At 43.4% G+C, this 18986-nt stretch overlaps 1 protein-coding gene across 2 annotated transcripts in view; it reads left to right on the top strand.

Moving 5' to 3' along the window:
• Positions 1-18380, top strand: part of ttc12 (tetratricopeptide repeat domain 12) — a 47670-nt gene extending 29290 nt beyond the window's left edge. The window contains exons 17-22 of one of the 2 annotated variants that reach the window (XR_010977205.1): positions 2047-2115; positions 2310-2411; positions 4024-4123; positions 5880-6105; positions 6764-6951; positions 17675-18380. Coding sequence is in view for 1 of the 2 variants with exons in the window: in XM_068054344.1 (XP_067910445.1) it covers positions 2047-2115; positions 2310-2411; positions 4024-4123; positions 5880-6105; positions 6764-6833 (567 nt within the window). In the remaining variant the exon portion in view is untranslated. Of the gene's footprint in view, positions 1-2046; positions 2116-2309; positions 2412-4023; positions 4124-5879; positions 6106-6763; positions 8486-17674 lie in introns of those variants that run through there. The other variant, XM_068054344.1, reaches the window with a different exon arrangement.
• Positions 18381-18986: the final 606 nt, after the last annotated feature.

Genomic DNA, 18986 nt, shown 5'->3' with positions numbered 1-18986 from the left:
CTGGAGTTGGTGATTCACCCTGATCAGACGTGCACTGTACCCGGCAGGAAGATCTCTGATAGTCTCGCGCTACTCAGGGATACGACAGCCTATGTACAGGACAGGAGGGTGGACACCTGCCTCATCAGCCAGGACCAGGAAAAGGCTTTTGACAGGATATCGCACACCTACATGATGGACGTGCTCTCCAAAATGGGGTTTGGGGAGGGAACCTGCAATTGGATCAAACTGCTCTACACAAGCATCAGTAGCACAGTCTCAATCAATGGGTGGGAATCAGAAGTTTCCCGATCCAATCTGGAGTCAGACAGGGCTGTCCTCTCTCCCCTGTCTTGTTTGTTTGCTGTATTGAACCCTTTGCTGAGTCTATTAGGAAGGAGGCGAGCATAAGAGGGGTGACAATGCCAGGCAGTGGAGGCACTCAGGTTAAAACCTCCCTGTACATGGATGAAGTCACCGTCTTCTGCTCGGATCCGCTGTCCGTTCGCAGACTGATGAGCATCTGCGACCAGTTCGACCTGGCCTTGGGAGCCAAAGTTAACCATGGCAAGAGCGAGGCCATGTTCTTTGGGAACTGGGCTGATCGATCCTTTGTCCCCTTCACTGTCAGGTCAGACTGCCTGAAGGTGTTGGGGATATGGTTCGGAAGGGCCGGGGCATGCACCAAAACCTGGAAGGAGCGATTAGTCAGGATACACCATAAGCTGAGCATGTAGGAGCAGCGATCTCTCTCCATTGTGGGTAAGAACCTGGTCATCAGATGCGAGGCGCTCATGTTGTTGCTGTACGTGGCGTAGGTCTAGCCCATACCCCACTCCTGCGCTGTGGCGGTCACCCGAGCCATTTTCCGCTTCATATGGGGTTCCAAAATGGACTGGGTCCGGAGGGACACGATGTTCAAACCTCTTGATAAGGGCGGGAAAAATGTACCCAACGCCACCCTCATCCTGATGACCACCTTTGTGTGTGGCTGCATCAAGCTGTGCGTAGATCCCCACTACGCAAACTCCAAGTGTCGCTACATGCTGAGGTTCTATCTGTCCCCAGTGTTGCAAAGGGTGGGCCCGGTCACATTGCCGCGGAACACTCCATCTAGTTGGACCGTGCCGTACCACCTATCCTTCATGGAAAAGTTTCTGAGGAAAAACACCTTTGACCACCAATCCATCAGGCAGTGGTCTGCATGGAATGTTCTCAAGGCCCCACAGGAAAAGGAGATGGTGGATCCGGTTGGATGGTTCCCTGAGCAGACCGCCAAAGTCATTTGGCAGAATGCCTCATCACCAGAACTTACAAACAAGCACCAAGATGTAGCTTGGCTGGTGGTGAGAAGAGCCCTCCCTGTCAGATCCTTCCTGCATGCCCGGAGTCTCACCTACTCTGCACAATGTGGTGGGGAAGAGACGGTTGCCCACCTCCTTTTGGAATGTGTCTTTGCAAAGCAGGTGTGGAAAGAGATGCAGTGGTTTTAGTTAAGGTTCATCCCAAGCAGCTCTGTAACACAGCAGTCTGTGCTCTACAGGCTGTTCCCAGGGACGCACGCCGAGACAAACATCAACTGCTGCTGAAGGACGATCAATTCGGTGAAAGACGCCCTTTGGTCTGCCCGAAACTTGCTGGTCTTCCAGCGCAAAGAGTTGTCCACGACCGAATGTTGCAGACTGGCACATTCCAAGGTCCAGGACTACGTGCTGAGGGACGTATTTAGGCTTGGGGCAGCCGCGGCAAAGGCTCAATGGGGTAAGACCACTGTGTAAGGTACCCCCACCAAGGTGAACTGAAGGGCTGGATCCAAGGAAAACCCCTCGGGCTGTATCCAGAAAATATTTCTTTGCTGCAAATAGTACATGGCAGGTAAAATGAAATGGAAGGGTTGTGAGGCAACTCACTCCTGTATTGAAGGAAACTGATCTCCTTTGCACTTTTTGTATTGTCGACTTGGTGCTGTTTTTGTTTTTTAATGTATTTTTTACAGTTTTTTACGAATAAAGTATATTTTGGAAATAAAAAAAGCTTTTTTCTTTTCTTTTTATCCATGTGTTTTAGGCAAAAGCTTCTGCTACTACAGAAAGGTGCATTTCCCTGCTTGACAGTACAGATGGTGGCATTCTCACAGTAAGTACCATCCATTCTTGGTCTAATTACTGCCGTGTTTCATTCACTAATTGGATGTAGCTGACCCCTGACAGGAAATTACAAAGAAAGACTAATTTAGGTGTTTTAAGAGAGTGGTCTAACATGTTGCTAATGAATCATCTGCTTCGCACTACTTGCTGCTCTGAGAGTTAATAATTTTTGTTATTTTTCAGAGAGCCACAGGGCTTCTGAGTCACATGCTCCCTCAGTCTGCTGAAGCATTGGAAAAGGCAGTGAAAGCAGGAATGGTGAAGAAAATGCTCAGATTTATAAAGGTAGAAAACACTGATAGACATTGAAGCTTTAGTACATGATGCCAGTCAGCTTTTTAAATATACATGCCGTATGGTTTTGATGGAATAAATAAGAAAAATCTGTTTCTAGTGGTAGAAGGGCCAGTAACCAGAGGACACAGAGTTAAGGTGATTGGCAAAACAATCAGAGACAATATGTGGGGCGGTGCAGTGGTTAGCACCGCAGCCTCACAGCTCCAGCGACCCGGATTCAGTTCTGGTTACTGCCTGTGCGGAGTTTGCAAGTTCTCCCTGTGACCGCGTGGGTTTCCGCCGGGTGCTCCGGTTTCCTCCCACAGCCAAAGACTTGCAGGTTGATATGTAAATTGGCCATTGTAAATTGCCCCTAGTGTAGGTTGGTGGTCGGAGAATGGTGGGGATGTAGGATTAGTATCAATGGGTGGTTGTTGGTCAGCACAGACTCGGTGGGCCGAAGGGCCTGTTTCAGTGCTGTATCTCTCTATGACGGTATGACTCTAATATAAGGAGATTTTTTTTTTTTACATTGCATATTGTTGTGATTTGGAATGCACTGCCTGAAAGGGTGGTGGAAACAGATTCAATAGTAAATTTCAAAAAAGAATAGTCTAAATACTTGAACGGAAATTATTTACAGGGATATGGGATAACAGCAGGAGCGTGAGATTAATTAATAGCTCTGCCAAACAGCAGGCACAAGCATGATGGGCTGAATGGCTGCCATCTCTGCTGTATCATTCTACAATTCCATGTAAACTATTTTAGCTCCTAGCCTCTATCAATGACATAATTTTTCTTCAGCTGGGCATATTTTTACCTGGCAATGGAAGTCGAAGTAAATGACATGTGAAAAGAGAAGCAAATGAATCAAGTATCAGGTTTGATCTTTCTGCTGGTCTGAACCAGGGCAGCTGTTAAAGGGCTACTTTTGGTCTCGGTGCCCTGATTGCTGTTCGGTGACCCCCAAGCTGGGATGCATTGGGCATGAGCGTCAGGTGAGAGCAGCGTTGGGTTTGACGGTGATGTGTCTGCGGTTCAATAACAGCTGAGACTAACCAGGCTCCCGCTTGAATAATAATCACTTGGGCAAGGTACCAAAGAACCTTTTCCCTTAGCAGCGGTGTCAATAACCAGAGGGCATAGATTTAAGGTAAGGGGCAAGAGGTTTAGAGGGGATTTGAGGGGAAAACTTTTCATCCAGAGGGTGGTTGGAATCTGGAACACACTGCCTGAAGGGGTGGTAGAGGCAGGAGCCCTCGCAACATTTAAGAAGTATTTGAGCACTTGAAACGCCATAGCATACAAGGTTACAGGCCAAGTGCTGGAAAATGGGATTAGAATAGATAGGTGCTTGATGGCTGGCATGGACACGATTGGCTGAAGGGCCTGTTTCTGTGCTCTATAACTCTATAACTGCTGATCCCTGTGGAGCCATACCTCAGCAAGAGCAGATACTTCTAGTGGCACAGGAGTTGTGGGGTGGTGCTGAACCAGGTTGTATTGGGAGAAGAAATTAGGGCAGAGAAAAAGAAATCTGCTTCTTCAAATTTTCGTTCACCTGCTCAGTTAACTCCCACTGTGCGCACATCTACAGTTTGATTTGTTTGTGTTTCAGGCGGGTGGGAAGACAACTACACGATATGCTGTGAAGACCTTGACAGTCTGCAGCAGTAACAGTGAACAAGCCCGAAAGGAGATTGTCAAATGTGATAAAAGTACGTGGTAATTAGCTTCTAGTTTGAGCAATCCTTTTAAAATGACTTTGTCACCGAGCTTGAACAGGGCACCTGGGGCTGAGTGGGTGGACACATAGTATTGAAATGTAGTGCAATCTATTTATAATCTATCATAATTACGCACAGCACTCTCTGGTGTTTTTCCAGCATCAGCAGTAAACAGAACATTATTATAATGGTGGGTCTATACACTACCATTATTAATACATTGCCTAATCATAATTTTAAAAAAACACTAACCCCGATAATTGGAAGTAAAAGCAATGTGAAGGTGGAGAGCCCATAATTAGCACCTGAAAGAGGAAGGTAACTCAGTTATTAGCCTAATTTTATTGGTTGTCTACCACCTTTCTTTGGCCTCCTTATCTCGAGAGACAATGGGTAAGCGCCTGGAGGTGGTCGACCACCAGAAACTGCATTTAGTACCCATCTCTACTGCCCCCGAGAATGAGAAATGCTTTAAAAAAAAATTGCTGCTTTACCAGCATCACCCACATCCAGAGCGGCTGCAGTCCCTTTGCTGATGGTGCTGCCATGAGATTTGAGCCAGTGCTGAAGGAATAATGTGCAACTAATAGTTTTAACATTTTGGTTGTGTGTCCATCTTTCTCTGTTGTGGTGCTGATTGCCCTGTTGTGCATCTTTCTGTTAATACTGCGTGTGCTTCCATACATGGTAGCCATGTGCAAAGCAACTCTCCAAAATTCCATGCAGAAAATGCCTGAACAAAATCCCTGACCCTCATATAAGGTGTAGGATACCTTTCTGAAGCTTATAAATATATGGGCTGAATTTTGCTGCGAAGGCACATTGGGACGACTTCCTGACACTGTCCTGCCTCCGGCCGAGTTTCCCAGGGTTGGACTGCCACAGGAATTGGCAACCTGATCCACAGAGTCGGGCAGCCAATTAGGCCAATTAAGGGCCATTTGCAGAACCCACCGACATTTTCCTGGTGCCGGACTAGCCCCTCGCTGAGTCCAGAGGCCGGCAGCAACTTGGAGACGGCCTCCTGGCAGCAGGTCAGAGGGCCATCAGTGCCTCCTCTCACTGGCCCAATGAATGAGTGCAAGTATGAAAAGGCCACAGCCCCTCCGCACTGATGGCCCTAACAACTGTGGCCCATCTTTAATTTTAAATTTTCAGCAGGCTTCCAAGAGCGCCTCCATTTTGAGGCACCTTCGTACTCGTCTTTCTGCCTCAGCAGCGCCCACTGCTCCCAGTGGGACAGTCGGCCGGCCAGTGCTGCAGGCTCTCTCATTGGGCTTTGCCCCTCAGGAATCCACCTGCCATCCTTAATTAGATGGCAAATGCAGAGGCGGCCAGTTAGGAGCCTGCCTCGCATATAGTTGCGCTGGCGGATGCCTTGATACCAAGCGCGGTCTTGAGATCCACATATTGCCCTGACGTTGGGGCCCCGACGACCACAGAAAAATTCAGACCCATATTCTCACCTTCGCATTGCTCCACAATTCGAACATTGCAGTTCTGAAAGGTTTTGCTCTGCTGCTCCATAGTGCTGATGTTTAAACAACTCTTCCTCCTGACTCCTCTCCTGGCTCCCAGAGCTGATTTTAAATTTCCTCTTGTGCTGTGCTCATTTTAAACCAGTGAGAGGACTCGGGACTAGTGCTTTTATTTTTCCTTATCCAATCTATTGGTACTTTATTGAAACTCCATCTACATTTCCTAAATGCTTCTTTCTGTCTCTCTGTTTCTGTTGTCCTATTTCCAGAGTTCAGTGGTCTAAGGAAGCTGTTGACTTCGGATGATGAGCTGGTGGTGGGGAACACTGCCCTTTGCCTTTCACACTGCTTCGAGATCCCCGGAGCTGCTACCTCTCTACTCAGGTCTGACATTGTCAGAACATTGTTACAGCATGCTGGTGGTGATGCCAAGGAAAATGGCCTCCAACAGAATGCAGCAATCGCTCTGGGCAAGCTTTGCTTGGCAGAACCCAGGTGAGGTCTTAACATTATTAACTCTCAACATTAAGGGATTATCACAAGTCTGCAGTTTCACACAGACTGCAGTATAACTGGAACCGGTGAAATTTGACTTTAAAAAGTTCCCAGCTTTGCAAATCGTCTATGCTTAACATTTAATGTTAACAGAGATCTGACTGTGCTGTCCACTGTTCACCCTTAATGTTTAGCCAGCCTTTTGACACCAGTGACTGGAGCTTTTCAGGTGCATCAATACAAACGTTACATAGAATTTACTGCATGGAAACAGGCCATTGGGCCCATTTGAGCTGTGCTAGTATTTATGCACCACCCAAGCCTCCTCCCGTCCTATCCATATGTGTGCATAGCTCCAGGGATGAGCAACAAACGTCACTGTTGCTCACTTCCCATGAATGAATTAAAAATAAATTTCCCCTGGCTAGAGAGCCCTGAAGCCAGCAGAGCTACTTGGGTCTGCATTGCTCAAATCAGGGCACCACCTCGAGCTGGGACTTTTAATATTTAACCATTGCCTTAAAGAGCAAACTTCACCCCCCCCCCCCCCGCCCCCAAAGATCTTTGACTTTTTGTTTTAATAAATTCTGCAGCAAAACAACTATTGTTGAAAATGTTGAATGAGTTTCCCTTCTAACATTTTGCTTGCTGTACTCAGGCATAAGACTGAACTCCGAGAACTGCGTGGATTGGAAATTCTGACGTCGTGCATGAAGTACATAAAGTGAGGATGTAACGTTACCAGCCGTGGCTCAGGGATTGTGTACAGGAAGATCATGCCTCTTCGGAATTATCTAAAGAGGCTGGTTACATTTACAGACATTTTGCAACTTGGATTAATTGGAGGTAGAAGAGATTGACATTTAATGCACTCTGACTTTTTCAGCAACGTTGCTATAGACAGTGCTCCTAAAAGCTTTACTCACTTATTATTTCTAAGGTACAAAATCAGTATCCTGCACATTTTTGCTACCAACATCACTCTGTGCTGTAACCAGGGTTGACTACTACAGCTCCTTTTCTAGTTTATTCTTTCCCACTACCTGCTTTCCCTTGCTTGTTATTCCCTCCACCTACATCTACAACATTTTGAGTTCCAATAAAATAAAAGCAAAATACTGCAGATGCTGGAAATCTGAAATAAAAACAAGAAATGCTGGAAATACTCAGCAGGTCTGGCAGCATCTGTGGAGAGAGTAGCAGAATTAACGTTTCAGGTCAGTGACCCTTCATCAAAACTGCTGAGTATTTCCAGCATTTCTTGTTTTTATTTTAAGTTCCAATCTTGGCTCACATTACCTTTCGATTTACCCAGCTTTCCCTTCTGTGTTTTCCAACCTTGACAACGTCCTGGATTATGGGCCTCAGATCCTAATCTAGGTTTCCCAATCTAAAAAATAAATAAATCTTAACTCATGATTATCCCATTTATAATTTTAAAGATAACACATCAATGTGACAGATTTTAGCGACAGAGAAAAGACCACTAAACCTTACAAGCCTGGCTCATTTTAATATATTCCCACCACATCTGCCACTGTTCTTGCCTTTATCTTTCAATTTCTACTTTTTCCAAAAATGTATTTTATTCTACATTGAGTCCATTTATACTGTCAGTGGCCTTTCCTGGTAATTTATTCCACAAGTCTATTGCTATTTGGTTGTGAAATTGTGCAGTCTGAATGCTTAGTGCTATTTTACTAAACAAGTTGATCCATTTAAAATAAGATTTACACCTCCATTAAAATAGAGGATAAAAAGATTACATAGCGCTTGTACACTAAGATTTCCACAGCACAGTATTAAGGTGTTTCCAAGAACTGCAGTCCAGATTTGAATAAATTAATGGATCTGTTTGATGTTTCATGCTGATATTAAATCCTGTTCTTTCAGGGATTAACACTGGATAATAGATACTGCAAGCTTTCATATGTATTGTAACTCGTTTGTGGGACTAAATCTTTGCAGTGCTTAGCTTTTACCGTAGATGTTGGAAAAAGAGACGAGTGGAAGACTCAGGGACTGATCATGTCGATTTCTGCTCATTCGTCTCATCCCCATATATTGAAGCAATTCTTCCATCTCTCTTACAACTGTTGAAACCAAAAGTAATGTTTTGGTACATTCTGACTCTTTGCATATAACTAGTTAACATAATAAATATTAGAAAAATATTAGGGCGGCACAGTGGCGCAGTGGTTAGCACCGCAGCCTCACAGCTCCAGGGACCCGGGTTCGATTTTGTGTACTGCCTGTGCGGAGTTTGCAAGTTCCCCCTGTGACTGCGTGGGTTTTCGCCGGGTGCTCCGGTTTCTTCCCACAGCCAAAGACTTGCAGGTGATAGATAAATTGGCCGTTGTAAATTGCCCCTAGTGTCGGTAAGTGTTAGGGAATATGGGATTACTGTAGGGTTAGTATAAATGGGTGGTTGTTGGTCGGCACAGACTCGGTGGGCTGAAGGGCCTGTTTCAGTGCTGTATCTCTTAAAAAAAAAAATTAAGTAAATTTCTGTTGTTCAAGGCATTTTCTATTTCAACAACAGAATCTAAACCTACTGTTATATATGTTCAAAAGACAGTGTGTTTAAAAAAAAAAATTCCAAATGTTTCACAGCCATGATTACTTTTTTGAAGAGTTATGTAGGCACATGTGGCAACCAGTTTTCCCACAGCAAGATCCCACAAAACAAAAGAGATGAATGACCAGGTAGTTTATTTTTTGGTGCTGTTGGTTGAGGGAGTATTGTTCATTAGGACAACAGGTGAACTCTCTTTTCAGATAGTACTTTGGGAGTTTTTTTTGCAATCACTTGAAAAGGCAGACAAGGCATAAGTTTGACATCAGATGTGAAACCTCGGACAATCGGGTCTCCCTCAGTTCTACTCCTTCCCTAAGGCCAGGGGCACCAAGGTCAGTTGTTATTGAGCTCCGATCAGCTAGCCCGACACATACCTGGAATCTCCCTGCTGTGTATGGCTCACTGAACTGCTCACTTAACCAACTGAGCTAGTGCTGACGATGCTGCTATAACATCTCACACTGAAGAATGCCTGCAGAGTCTCATCGACAGGTTTGCGTCTGCCTGCAATGAATTTGGCCTAACCATCAGCCTCAAGAAAACGAACATCATGGGGCAGGATGTCAGAAATGCTCCATCCATCAATATTGGCGACCACGCTCTGGAAGTGGTTCAAGAGTTCACCTACCTAGGCTCAACTATCACCAGTAACCTGTCTCTAGATGCAGAAATCAACAAGTGCATGGGTAAGGCTTCCACTGCTATGTTCAGACTGGCCAAGAGAGTGTGGGAAAATGGCGCACTGACACGGAACACAAAAGTCCGAGTGTATCAGGCCTGTGTCCTCAGCACCTTGCTCTACGGCAGCGAGGCCTGGACAACGTATGCCAGCCAAGAGCGACGTCTCAATTCATTCCATCTTCGCTGCCTTCGGAGAATACTTGGCATCAGGTGGCAGGACTATATCTCCAACACAGAAGTCCTTGAAGCGGCCAACATCCCCAGCTTATACACACTACTGAGTCAGCGGCGCTTGAGATGGCTTGGCCATGTGAGCCGCATGGAAGATGGCAGGATCCCCAAAGACACATTGTACAGCGAGCTCGCCACTGGTATCAGACCCACCGGCCGTCCATGTCTCCGTTATAAAGACGTCTGCAAACGCGACATGAAATCGTGTGACATTGATCACAAGTCGTGGGAGTCAGTTGCCAGCATTCGCCAGAGCTGGCGGGCAGCCATAAAGACAGGGCTAAATTGTGGCGAGTCGAAGAGACTTAGTAGTTGGCAGGAAAAAAGACAGAGGCGCAAGGGGAGAGCCAACTGTGCAACAGCCCCAACAAACAAATTTCTCTGCAGCACCTGTGGAAGAGCCTGTTACTCCAGAATTGGCCTTTATAGCCACTCCAGGCGCTGTTTCACAAACCACTGACCACCTCCAGGCGCGTATCCATTGTCTCTCGAGATAAGGAGGCCCAAAAGAAGTATGGCTCACTGAACTGCTCACTTAACCAACTGAGCTAGTGGGGATGATGGTTTCTTGTCAACATCTTCACATCAGAAGACACAGTAATGGAGATCGGAAGTTTCTATTTCAAGGGTTGGGCTGTCCTTGGTCGTGCATAACAATCTGCCAATTTAAATAAATAAATTTGTCAATTGTCTGCAAGATGCCTTGCTGCTGATTGCTGCAATCATCGCATCAGTTTATTTTCAGCAAAGTCTAAGGGCTTTGAATATGCAATTACAGAATTATGTGTTCTTAACTGATTTCACAGCATAATATAAAACATCTGCAAATTCAAAGAACTCTGAGGTTATAATTTGTGGTAAAAGCAACTCAATTTGTGAAGCTATTGCAGATTATTGAAAATTTGCAATGATATTAGTACCAAAAAATTGAATTATCTAGGAACTTGAATTAAGCAATGCAAATTACAGGGACAGTTTGAATTAGGGACTAAAAGTAACTACATTATTAGATTATTTGTATCAAACAAATTAGGAGGTGTAGACTTTATACACTTTGGATGGAGAATGCCATGGGCCTATTGCCAGATGTGGTCAAGTACAAACAAAGCCAAAGCTCCCTGAATGACAAAAGAGAGAGAGTAAGATAAAGCAGACAAAGGGTGCATATGATAGATGTCAGGTGGGTAATACAAGAGAACCAGGCTGATTATAGAATGTTCAGAGGGGGAGTGAAAAAAGAAATGAGAAGCAAAAAGAGAGTATGAGAAGAGATTGACAGCTAACAAAAAAGGGAATCTAAAAGTCTCCTATAGGCATATAAATAGTAAAAGGGTGCTAAAAGGAGGAGTGAGGCCGATTCGGGACCAAAAAGGGATTTACACATGGAGGCAGAGATCATGGCTGAGTTACGAAATGAGTACTTTGCATCTCTTTACAAAGGAAGATGCTGCCCAAGTCGTAGTGAAAGAGGAGGTAGTTGAGACACTTAATGGGCCAAAAATTGAGAAAGAGGAGGTATTAGATAGGTTGGCCATATTTAAAGTTGATAAGTCACCAGGATCGAATGCGATACTGTGAGAAGCAGGGGTGGAATTATGGAGGCAATGGTCATAATCTTCCAATTCTCCTTAGATACTGGGGCAGTGCTAGAGAACTGGAGAATTGCAAACATTACACTCACTTCAAAAAAGGGTGTATGTATGGATAAGCCCAGCAACTACAGGCCAGTCAGTTTAACTTTGGTGGTGGGAAAGCTTTTAGAAATGATAATTTGGGACAAAATTAACAGTCAATTGGACAAATGTAGATTACTTAAGGAAATCCAGCATCAATTTTTTAATGGCAATTTGTGTTTAACTAACTTGATTGAGTTTTTTTGATGAGGGTAATGCGGTTGATGTGGTGTGTACATGGACTTCCAAAAGACATTTGATAAAGTGGCACATAACAGACTTGTCAACAAAGTTAAGTCCAAGGAATAAAAGGGACAGTAGCAGCATGGCTGAGTGACAGGAAACCGTAGTAGTGAACGGTTGTTTCTCTGACTGGAGGAAGGTATATACTGATGTTTCCCAGGAGTCAGTGTTAGGACCACTGCTTTTCTTGATCTATATTAAGGAACTAGATTTGGGTGTGCTGATGATATAAAACCTGGAAGTATTGTGAGGGAGATGGTGATAAACTTCAAGAGGACAAAGTCAGGCTGGTGGAATGGCCAGACACATGGCAGATGAAATTTAATAGAGAAGTATGACCATTCATTTTGGTAAGAAGGATGAGGAGAGACATTATAAGATAAAGGATACAATTCTAAAGGAGATGCGGGAGCAGAGGGAACTGGGAGTATATATGCATATATCATTGAAGGTATCAGGGCAAGTTGAGAAAGCAGTTCATTAAGCATTTGAAATCCTGGGCTTTATAAACAAGGGAATAGAGTACAAAAGCACACAAGTTATGATGAACCTGTTTGGCCTCAGCTGCAGTATTATGTCTAATTCTGGGCACCATACTTTAGGAAGGATGTGAAGGCATTAGAGAAGGTGCAGAAAAGATTTATAAGAATGGTTCCAGGGATGTGGAGCTTCAGTTACGTTGATAGATTGGAGAAGCTGGGTCTGTTCTCCTTAGAGAAGAGAAGATTAAGAGGAGATTTGATGGAGGTGCTCAAAATCATGATGGGTATAGACAGAGTAGGTAGGGAGAAGCAGTACCTGTTGGTGGAAGGGTCAAGAACCTGAGGACATCAATGTAAGGTGGTTGACAAAAGAAGCAACATCGATATGAGTAAAAACATTTTGACACAGTAAGTGTTTAGGATCTGGAATGCACTGCCTGAGAGTGTGGTGGAGGCAGATTCAATCAAGGTTTTCAAAAGAGAATTGGATAATTATCTGAAGAGAAAAAGTTTGCACAGGTATGGGGAAAAGGCGGGGGAGTATGACTAGGTGAGTTGCTCTTGCAGAGAGTTGGCATGGGCATGATGTGCTGCAACCATTCTTTGATTCTATAAGTAACCTGCTGACATTCAGTGCATGGCCTGTGTGTTAACAGTGGCTCAGTGGGTAGCACTCTGGCCTTAAATTCAGAAGGCTGTGGGTTTGAGTCCCACTTGAGAGACTTGACCATTAACTCTAGGCTGATGCTATAGTGCAGTACTGAAAGATTGCTGCATGATTGGAGGTGCTATCTTTCATATAATACATTAAACTTAGACCCTGTCTGCCCTCTCAGATGGACATAAAAGATCTCATGCCACTACTTTGACCAAATGCACTCATGGCCAATATTTATCCCTCAATCAAAGCCTAAAACAGGTTATCTACTTAAGTTTCATGTTCTCACTGCATAGTAACCCTCTCACTGGTCTCAACATGTATAAACAAAATCTGTCTGAGACAGTTTAAGATCAGGAACAACATAACAGTTATCACATTGTTGTTTGTGGGATCTTGCTATGTGCCAATTGGCTGCTGTATTTTCTACATTGCTACAATGACAACACTTTAAAAGTAATTCATTGGCTGTGAAATGCTTTGGATGTCTTGATATTGGGACATGAAATGCACTTTAGGCTTGCATGCAGAATGGTAGCTGAGATCTTTCTGAGACGTGTGATAAAGTGCTATTACAATGCAATTCTTTTTTCTGCCTTTCTGGTCATTCACTGGGAGAAATCCAAGATGAAAGACTGAAGCAATTTGGTCTTGAATCCTTCTAGCTTAGCTGGGCTGAAGAACGCAAGAAAGCTCTGACTGCATTAGATAGTGGCCTTTTGAATGGGATAACTGTTATGTTGTTCCTGATCTTAAACTGTCTCAGACAGATTTTGTTTATACATGTTGAGACCAGTGAGAGGGTTACTATGCAGTGAGAACATGAAACTTAAGTAATTAATTTGCTGTGTTGTACTTACCTGGTACAGAAGAAAATGAAATTCACAGTACCCCTGTATATAAAACATTCTCTTCAGCAGTAACAAGTACTGACGGTGTTAAAAGAAATCAATCAGTGTTGAGGTACATTGACAGAAGGACTTAATATGCCTTATTGGTCTCAAAGACACATGTCTATTTTGTGAAACATTAGATCTTCATCATTGCTGCCCTCTGTAATTCCCTTAATGGAACTCCGCAACTGTCAGATGAAGCATTGGACAGTTCAGATGTGCTAAAGGACTTTCCCGAATTTACAACACAACTTCATTCTATGCTTCCAGACACCTCTTTGATGACAGAAAGAGCATTGTATTGTTCTTTCTTGAAAGGAACATTCAGAAAAGACACAACAGCAACACTGTACACTGCATCTGGAAATCCCTTTACTTACAAAGTTCAATGCATCTACTTTTCAAAAGTCTGCATCCAGTTGTTTTGATTATGAACAAAGCAAATCTCAAACTGGAAGTAATAAAATGACTTGAAAAGCATCTCTTCACATTGGGTTGGGGAAGGGGGTGGTTAATGCAAATTTTCCTTCAATAATGTCTGAATTAACTGTGCGAGGAGCTGAAAACCTTAAAACATCTTTTGGGCAAGAAATACCAATGCATCTGATGGTTTCGCAATGGAAACCAGTGTCAGATAGCATGTTTTCTGCAAAGGAGACATTGAAATATTCTGTCAGAAAAGTACAAGAGGATTTCAAAGCTTATTTAACTCACCTATAGGGGCTAGATCCTTCATAATGACTCCAGCAATGGATAACAGCCTCAGGACTTCCCCAAATGCAACAGATGGACTGGCCAAAGAGACTCCTGCAGATAAACACTTGGGCATCTCAACAAAGATGCTCAGTAAAGACAGATATTTTGTAACATTCACACAATGAATGTCTCATGATCCCCAGCAAGTGCAGCCTTTGTCACCATCATAAGCTATGGGTAAAAATGGCAGTGGGCAGATGAGGGACCAGGCAATGAATCAAGTGACATCAGTGCTGGCATTCGAAAGCAGCAAATCAGTGGCATCAAGTGATAAACACAGATCAAAAAAAACATCAGAGCTTCCTTGGAGCTGAGTGAAAATTCCTTTAATAGGGCTAACAGCTACTTACCAATATCACTTGTTAGTACTTCTAGAGCTGAATAGAAATAAAATATAGCAGGCAATGGTAACAGGGGATCAGTGTCTGGAAATATGAAATTGCCATTAATATTTTCAGAGCCAACAGGAAAAGGAAAAGTGAATTTGACATTGAATAGCATTGAAGCTACAAAGGCAATTTGAGGAACGTTACAGCAACTTCCATTAATCTCAGTTAGTTCATCCGGAAATGTTTCTAAAAGTCAAGTACTATGGCTCAATTTTCTAGCTTTGTTTCACAGTCTTTGACAACAATAAGGCAGTGCCTCCAGAATCAATGCCTACACCAACCTTGCCGACACCTACTGTTACAACCAAGGCGGGAGGAGTGCTCTGTCTTTCTCCAGTTCCACTTCTCTACAGGTCACAACACATATTTAAATGTGTACCCAGTTACCGATGCAGCCAATTATATACTCTTATCTATTTTGTTTCAGACTAAATCCACCAACAAGGTTTCTTTAATAAACAATAACAGTATTTATTATAAAACTATACTTAGTTAATAAAGATGCAAAGCTTTAACACAGTTTGAAATATGACAGTAAATATATATATATTCCCTTCTAAATACCCAACATAGACACACACACACTGGTTAAAGGAAAAATAAAGATGCTTTGGCCAAAGTATTTGTTAATTCTTGAAGGAAAAGGATAAGATATGTTATGTTCCAGATGGCATTCGGTCTAGCATCTTAAGTACATGTAGACGGGTCACTGGGATCTTTTCAGAAGCAGTTCGTTCAGGAGATGTTGAGAGGAAGTCTTCCAAAAGCTTCTCGGGAGAAATGCGGCATCAGGCGTTACAGCTATCACACACTATTCTTTTGCAGGGAATCTCAAAGGGGTGGAGAAAATTTGAGCTGGGTAGTTCAGCAGGCTACAAACCCATCTGACTCAGAACAGTATTCATAAATGAAATCCACTCTTGAGCACTGTAAATCTTGACCTGTCACTTCTCTTGTAAACAATTCCCATTGTCAGAAGGCACCTGTAGTTTACATAGCTAAAGACATGTGACATCCAGTAAATGTTTTTAAACAGAGTGATTCCAGTGACCCTTAAAAAAACACATCCATGGAATCCCTTCAGTCTCAAATAAATCCACAATTCGAAAACACAAGTCCTCAAAAAATATAGAAAAAGAAACACTTTCATAACACTACGTATTCACCTTTAGCACTGAAACATGAAAATGTGACCACAACAAAGAATGAGGTTAGCCTTCTTGAGAACCTAAATGAACTGGCAGGTGCAGTTGCACATATAGGCCAGCCAGCTATTTTGAAGAAATGACTCCACCTTTCCCAAATGATGAAACAACCATAGCTCAGACGAGAGCCTCAAGTTTCATTGTCAAAACTATCAACACACTTTTCTTTCCCTGAAACAAAAAGTTTGAGCCCAACAGGAAACAACTATTTTTTCTCCAATTTCAAAAGTTTAAGTTGAACGAGAGCAAGAAGCTTAAGTGTTACAGCCAATGAAAAGAGGCATCAACAGATTGCAGAGTTGAAGTCGAAATAGCTTCCTCTAGATTTATCACAGATGTTACATGATTAACTATACCCAAAGGCTATGTGACATCAGCTGAAGCTGTCATCATTCAACAAGTTCCAAACACAACAAGAGAAAATAAAATTAATTCTGTTCTGTTCTGATGAAAGGTCACAGACCTGAAACGTTAACTCTGTTTCCCTCGCTACAGAGGCTGCCAGCCCTGCTGAGTATTTCCAGAACTTGCTGTTTTTATTTCAGATTTCCAGCATCTGCAGTATTTTTCTTTTATTAATTGTGTTCCACCTTCTCTGTTGATCCCAGCAATTGGAAGTCATCAGATGTTGGTTATTGATGATTTGTATAAATCAATGGCCGCTTTCTCTTCTGGTTTTCCAGACTTGGAAGCTCAAGCTTCAGGATGCAATCAAACTCTAAAATAATTATTAGAAGTCCTTCAATGTCAACAATATCCGAGCACTAGAATAGACACGGTACAAAGCACACAATTGGATGTGGAAATCAATAATCTTGAAAACTGTAGACTATCAAATGGGACAGGAAAAACTGCAGTTTACCTTATGGTCAGCAAAGCCTTCCTCAACAGTCTGATTATTTTATCTGTAACATAGACTTCTCGCAGTCTTGCTAACAGTCACTCTGAATCAGGCAGACGCAAAGGCACTTATGCGTCGTCTACAGAGAGGCCTAAATTCCTATCAGCTACACAGATGACCCTTTATAGAAACATCAACAGTAATAAAAATACAAGTATCAAAACACAGCACAGAAACACCGCTGATTTCAGGCCATGAAGCACATTTGCTGTCCAGGTTTTCAGTCTTCAGCATAATATTTACCAGTTCCTAAGAATTAAAACCTACCATTAAATTGCTATCACATTTAGCTGCTGCCCCATTGTTCAAAACTGCAGTTTCTGAAAATTGCTCATTTCAGCAATGACAGAAATCAGTCATTCTTCAGAATTACTACAGGACATCAAACACATTCTGTAACATCTCTTAGTTAAGGCAGAAGATGAATAGCTAAAATTACTTTTCTAAATCTGCAAGTGGGATCTCTCAAAACCAGTCAGATGGAATTATGGCTGACATAATAGATGAAGGAATTAGTTCCAGAGCACCACCATTAACAAACCAAATCACTGACATGTTAAACAGAAATGGAAGACGTTCAGTAAGTCCACCATTGTCTTCCTCCTCATCAGAATCAGCAAAAGCCCTGATGGATTTGATATCTCCTAAAATCATTTTACAAAGATAGAACATGCACCTCTGCAGCAGCAGCTAAACTTCAGTGGTGTTGGTGTTTTCCATAAGGTGCAACACAGCTCCATGGTTCCAACACGAAAACCATTGTCATGTTCATGGTGAGCACCACAGAGATAACTAAACCAATTGATTCTACTGCAATAGGGGACATTGTATCTTCACCTACAATTCCTGAATTATTTTCTTCATTACTGTTCCCTACAGGTTGGATAGAAGCCTCAAATGTTCAACGACTCGAGACATCGAATCATATTGTGGACATCACCAGTTTACACCTATGAATTTCTGACTTAGTGGATATACCTATATTGGGAAACACGGTTCGAAGTTAGTGACCACAACTAAATCACCAAGTGCTGCGATCTCTTTCACATCTGAAGCTTCAAATGAACAAAGCTTACAGCTATTGACAACCTACAGCTGAAACAATCCATAGTTCCTAGTCTACCCTCCAGCATAGCTGTTAGTTTGGAGAAAGTTAATTTCGTTCTTACTCCAGTTAATATTAGCCAGCCCCTGATTCTTTCTAAGTCTTTATTCAAAGACTATAACTGATCAACTCCCAGGTATCACAAATAAAGACATGGCAGCAGAGTCCTGGCAGGAGTGGACACCACCAGGCACTGAGGGACACCACCAGCTGACAATTGCTCACTACGGAAAATAAACGGCTGCATCTGCCAATGTAACATCATTAACACTGACAGACAAATCAGCTGAATTTGTGCATCAGCCTCGATGCTAAACTAGAATTATCCATGAGTCTAAAATGGAAAACATTGAAGAGCTGATAATTCCTGTCTCATCTGTCTCCAACACGAACCTATTGAAGAATGGAATTGACTCAGCATTAAAGGATGAAAATGTTTCACATTGAGAAGAAGGCAACATTGAAATGATAAAAACACTAGCCAATAATCCCACACAATGGACTCCTGACAGTGGGTTCCGTGGTGGGGGGTGGGCCTGAGAATGGGAGCAGCCGTGGCCGCCACAGATCCCAATGCCGGAATTGCCGGGCACGATCTTCCCTGGGGCAGGATGGGCTGCGACGGCCTTCCCACCCAGAGGCCAATTGAGGCCCTTAAGTGGCCTATTAATGACCACTTAAGAGCCTCTTCATGCTGCCGCTGAGCCCTTGCCAGCGGCAGGGGTGGCCTCCGTCACGAGGGGAAGATGCCTAGCAGGCTTGTGGCTCACGGAGGACCCCCACCGGGAACCAATTCACCCCCCCCCCCCCCCCGGGACCCCCCCCTCCCCCGGACCAAACATCCACCACCACCGCCCCCCAACCCCTAGACCCACGCCTGATGGGGTCATCCAGACAGGTCGAAAGGCCATTCAGCCCAAAGGTTCGGTGGGGTCGCTGGGGGGGGGGGCTGAAAAAATGCAGAGGCAGAGTTCCATCCACCTTTTCGGCCCTGCTCCAGGAGCCCCGCCTCCTACACCAAATACAGCCCAATGTGTAAGAATAGCTATTGCCAGTAAAGTAAATGCCACATGTTTGATACTATTG

This window comes from Heterodontus francisci, chromosome 22 (assembly GCF_036365525.1).
Source record: "Heterodontus francisci isolate sHetFra1 chromosome 22, sHetFra1.hap1, whole genome shotgun sequence".
NCBI classification, from domain to species: Eukaryota; Metazoa; Chordata; class Chondrichthyes; order Heterodontiformes; family Heterodontidae; genus Heterodontus; species Heterodontus francisci.
This window is presented reverse-complemented; position numbering and strand designations above follow the sequence as displayed.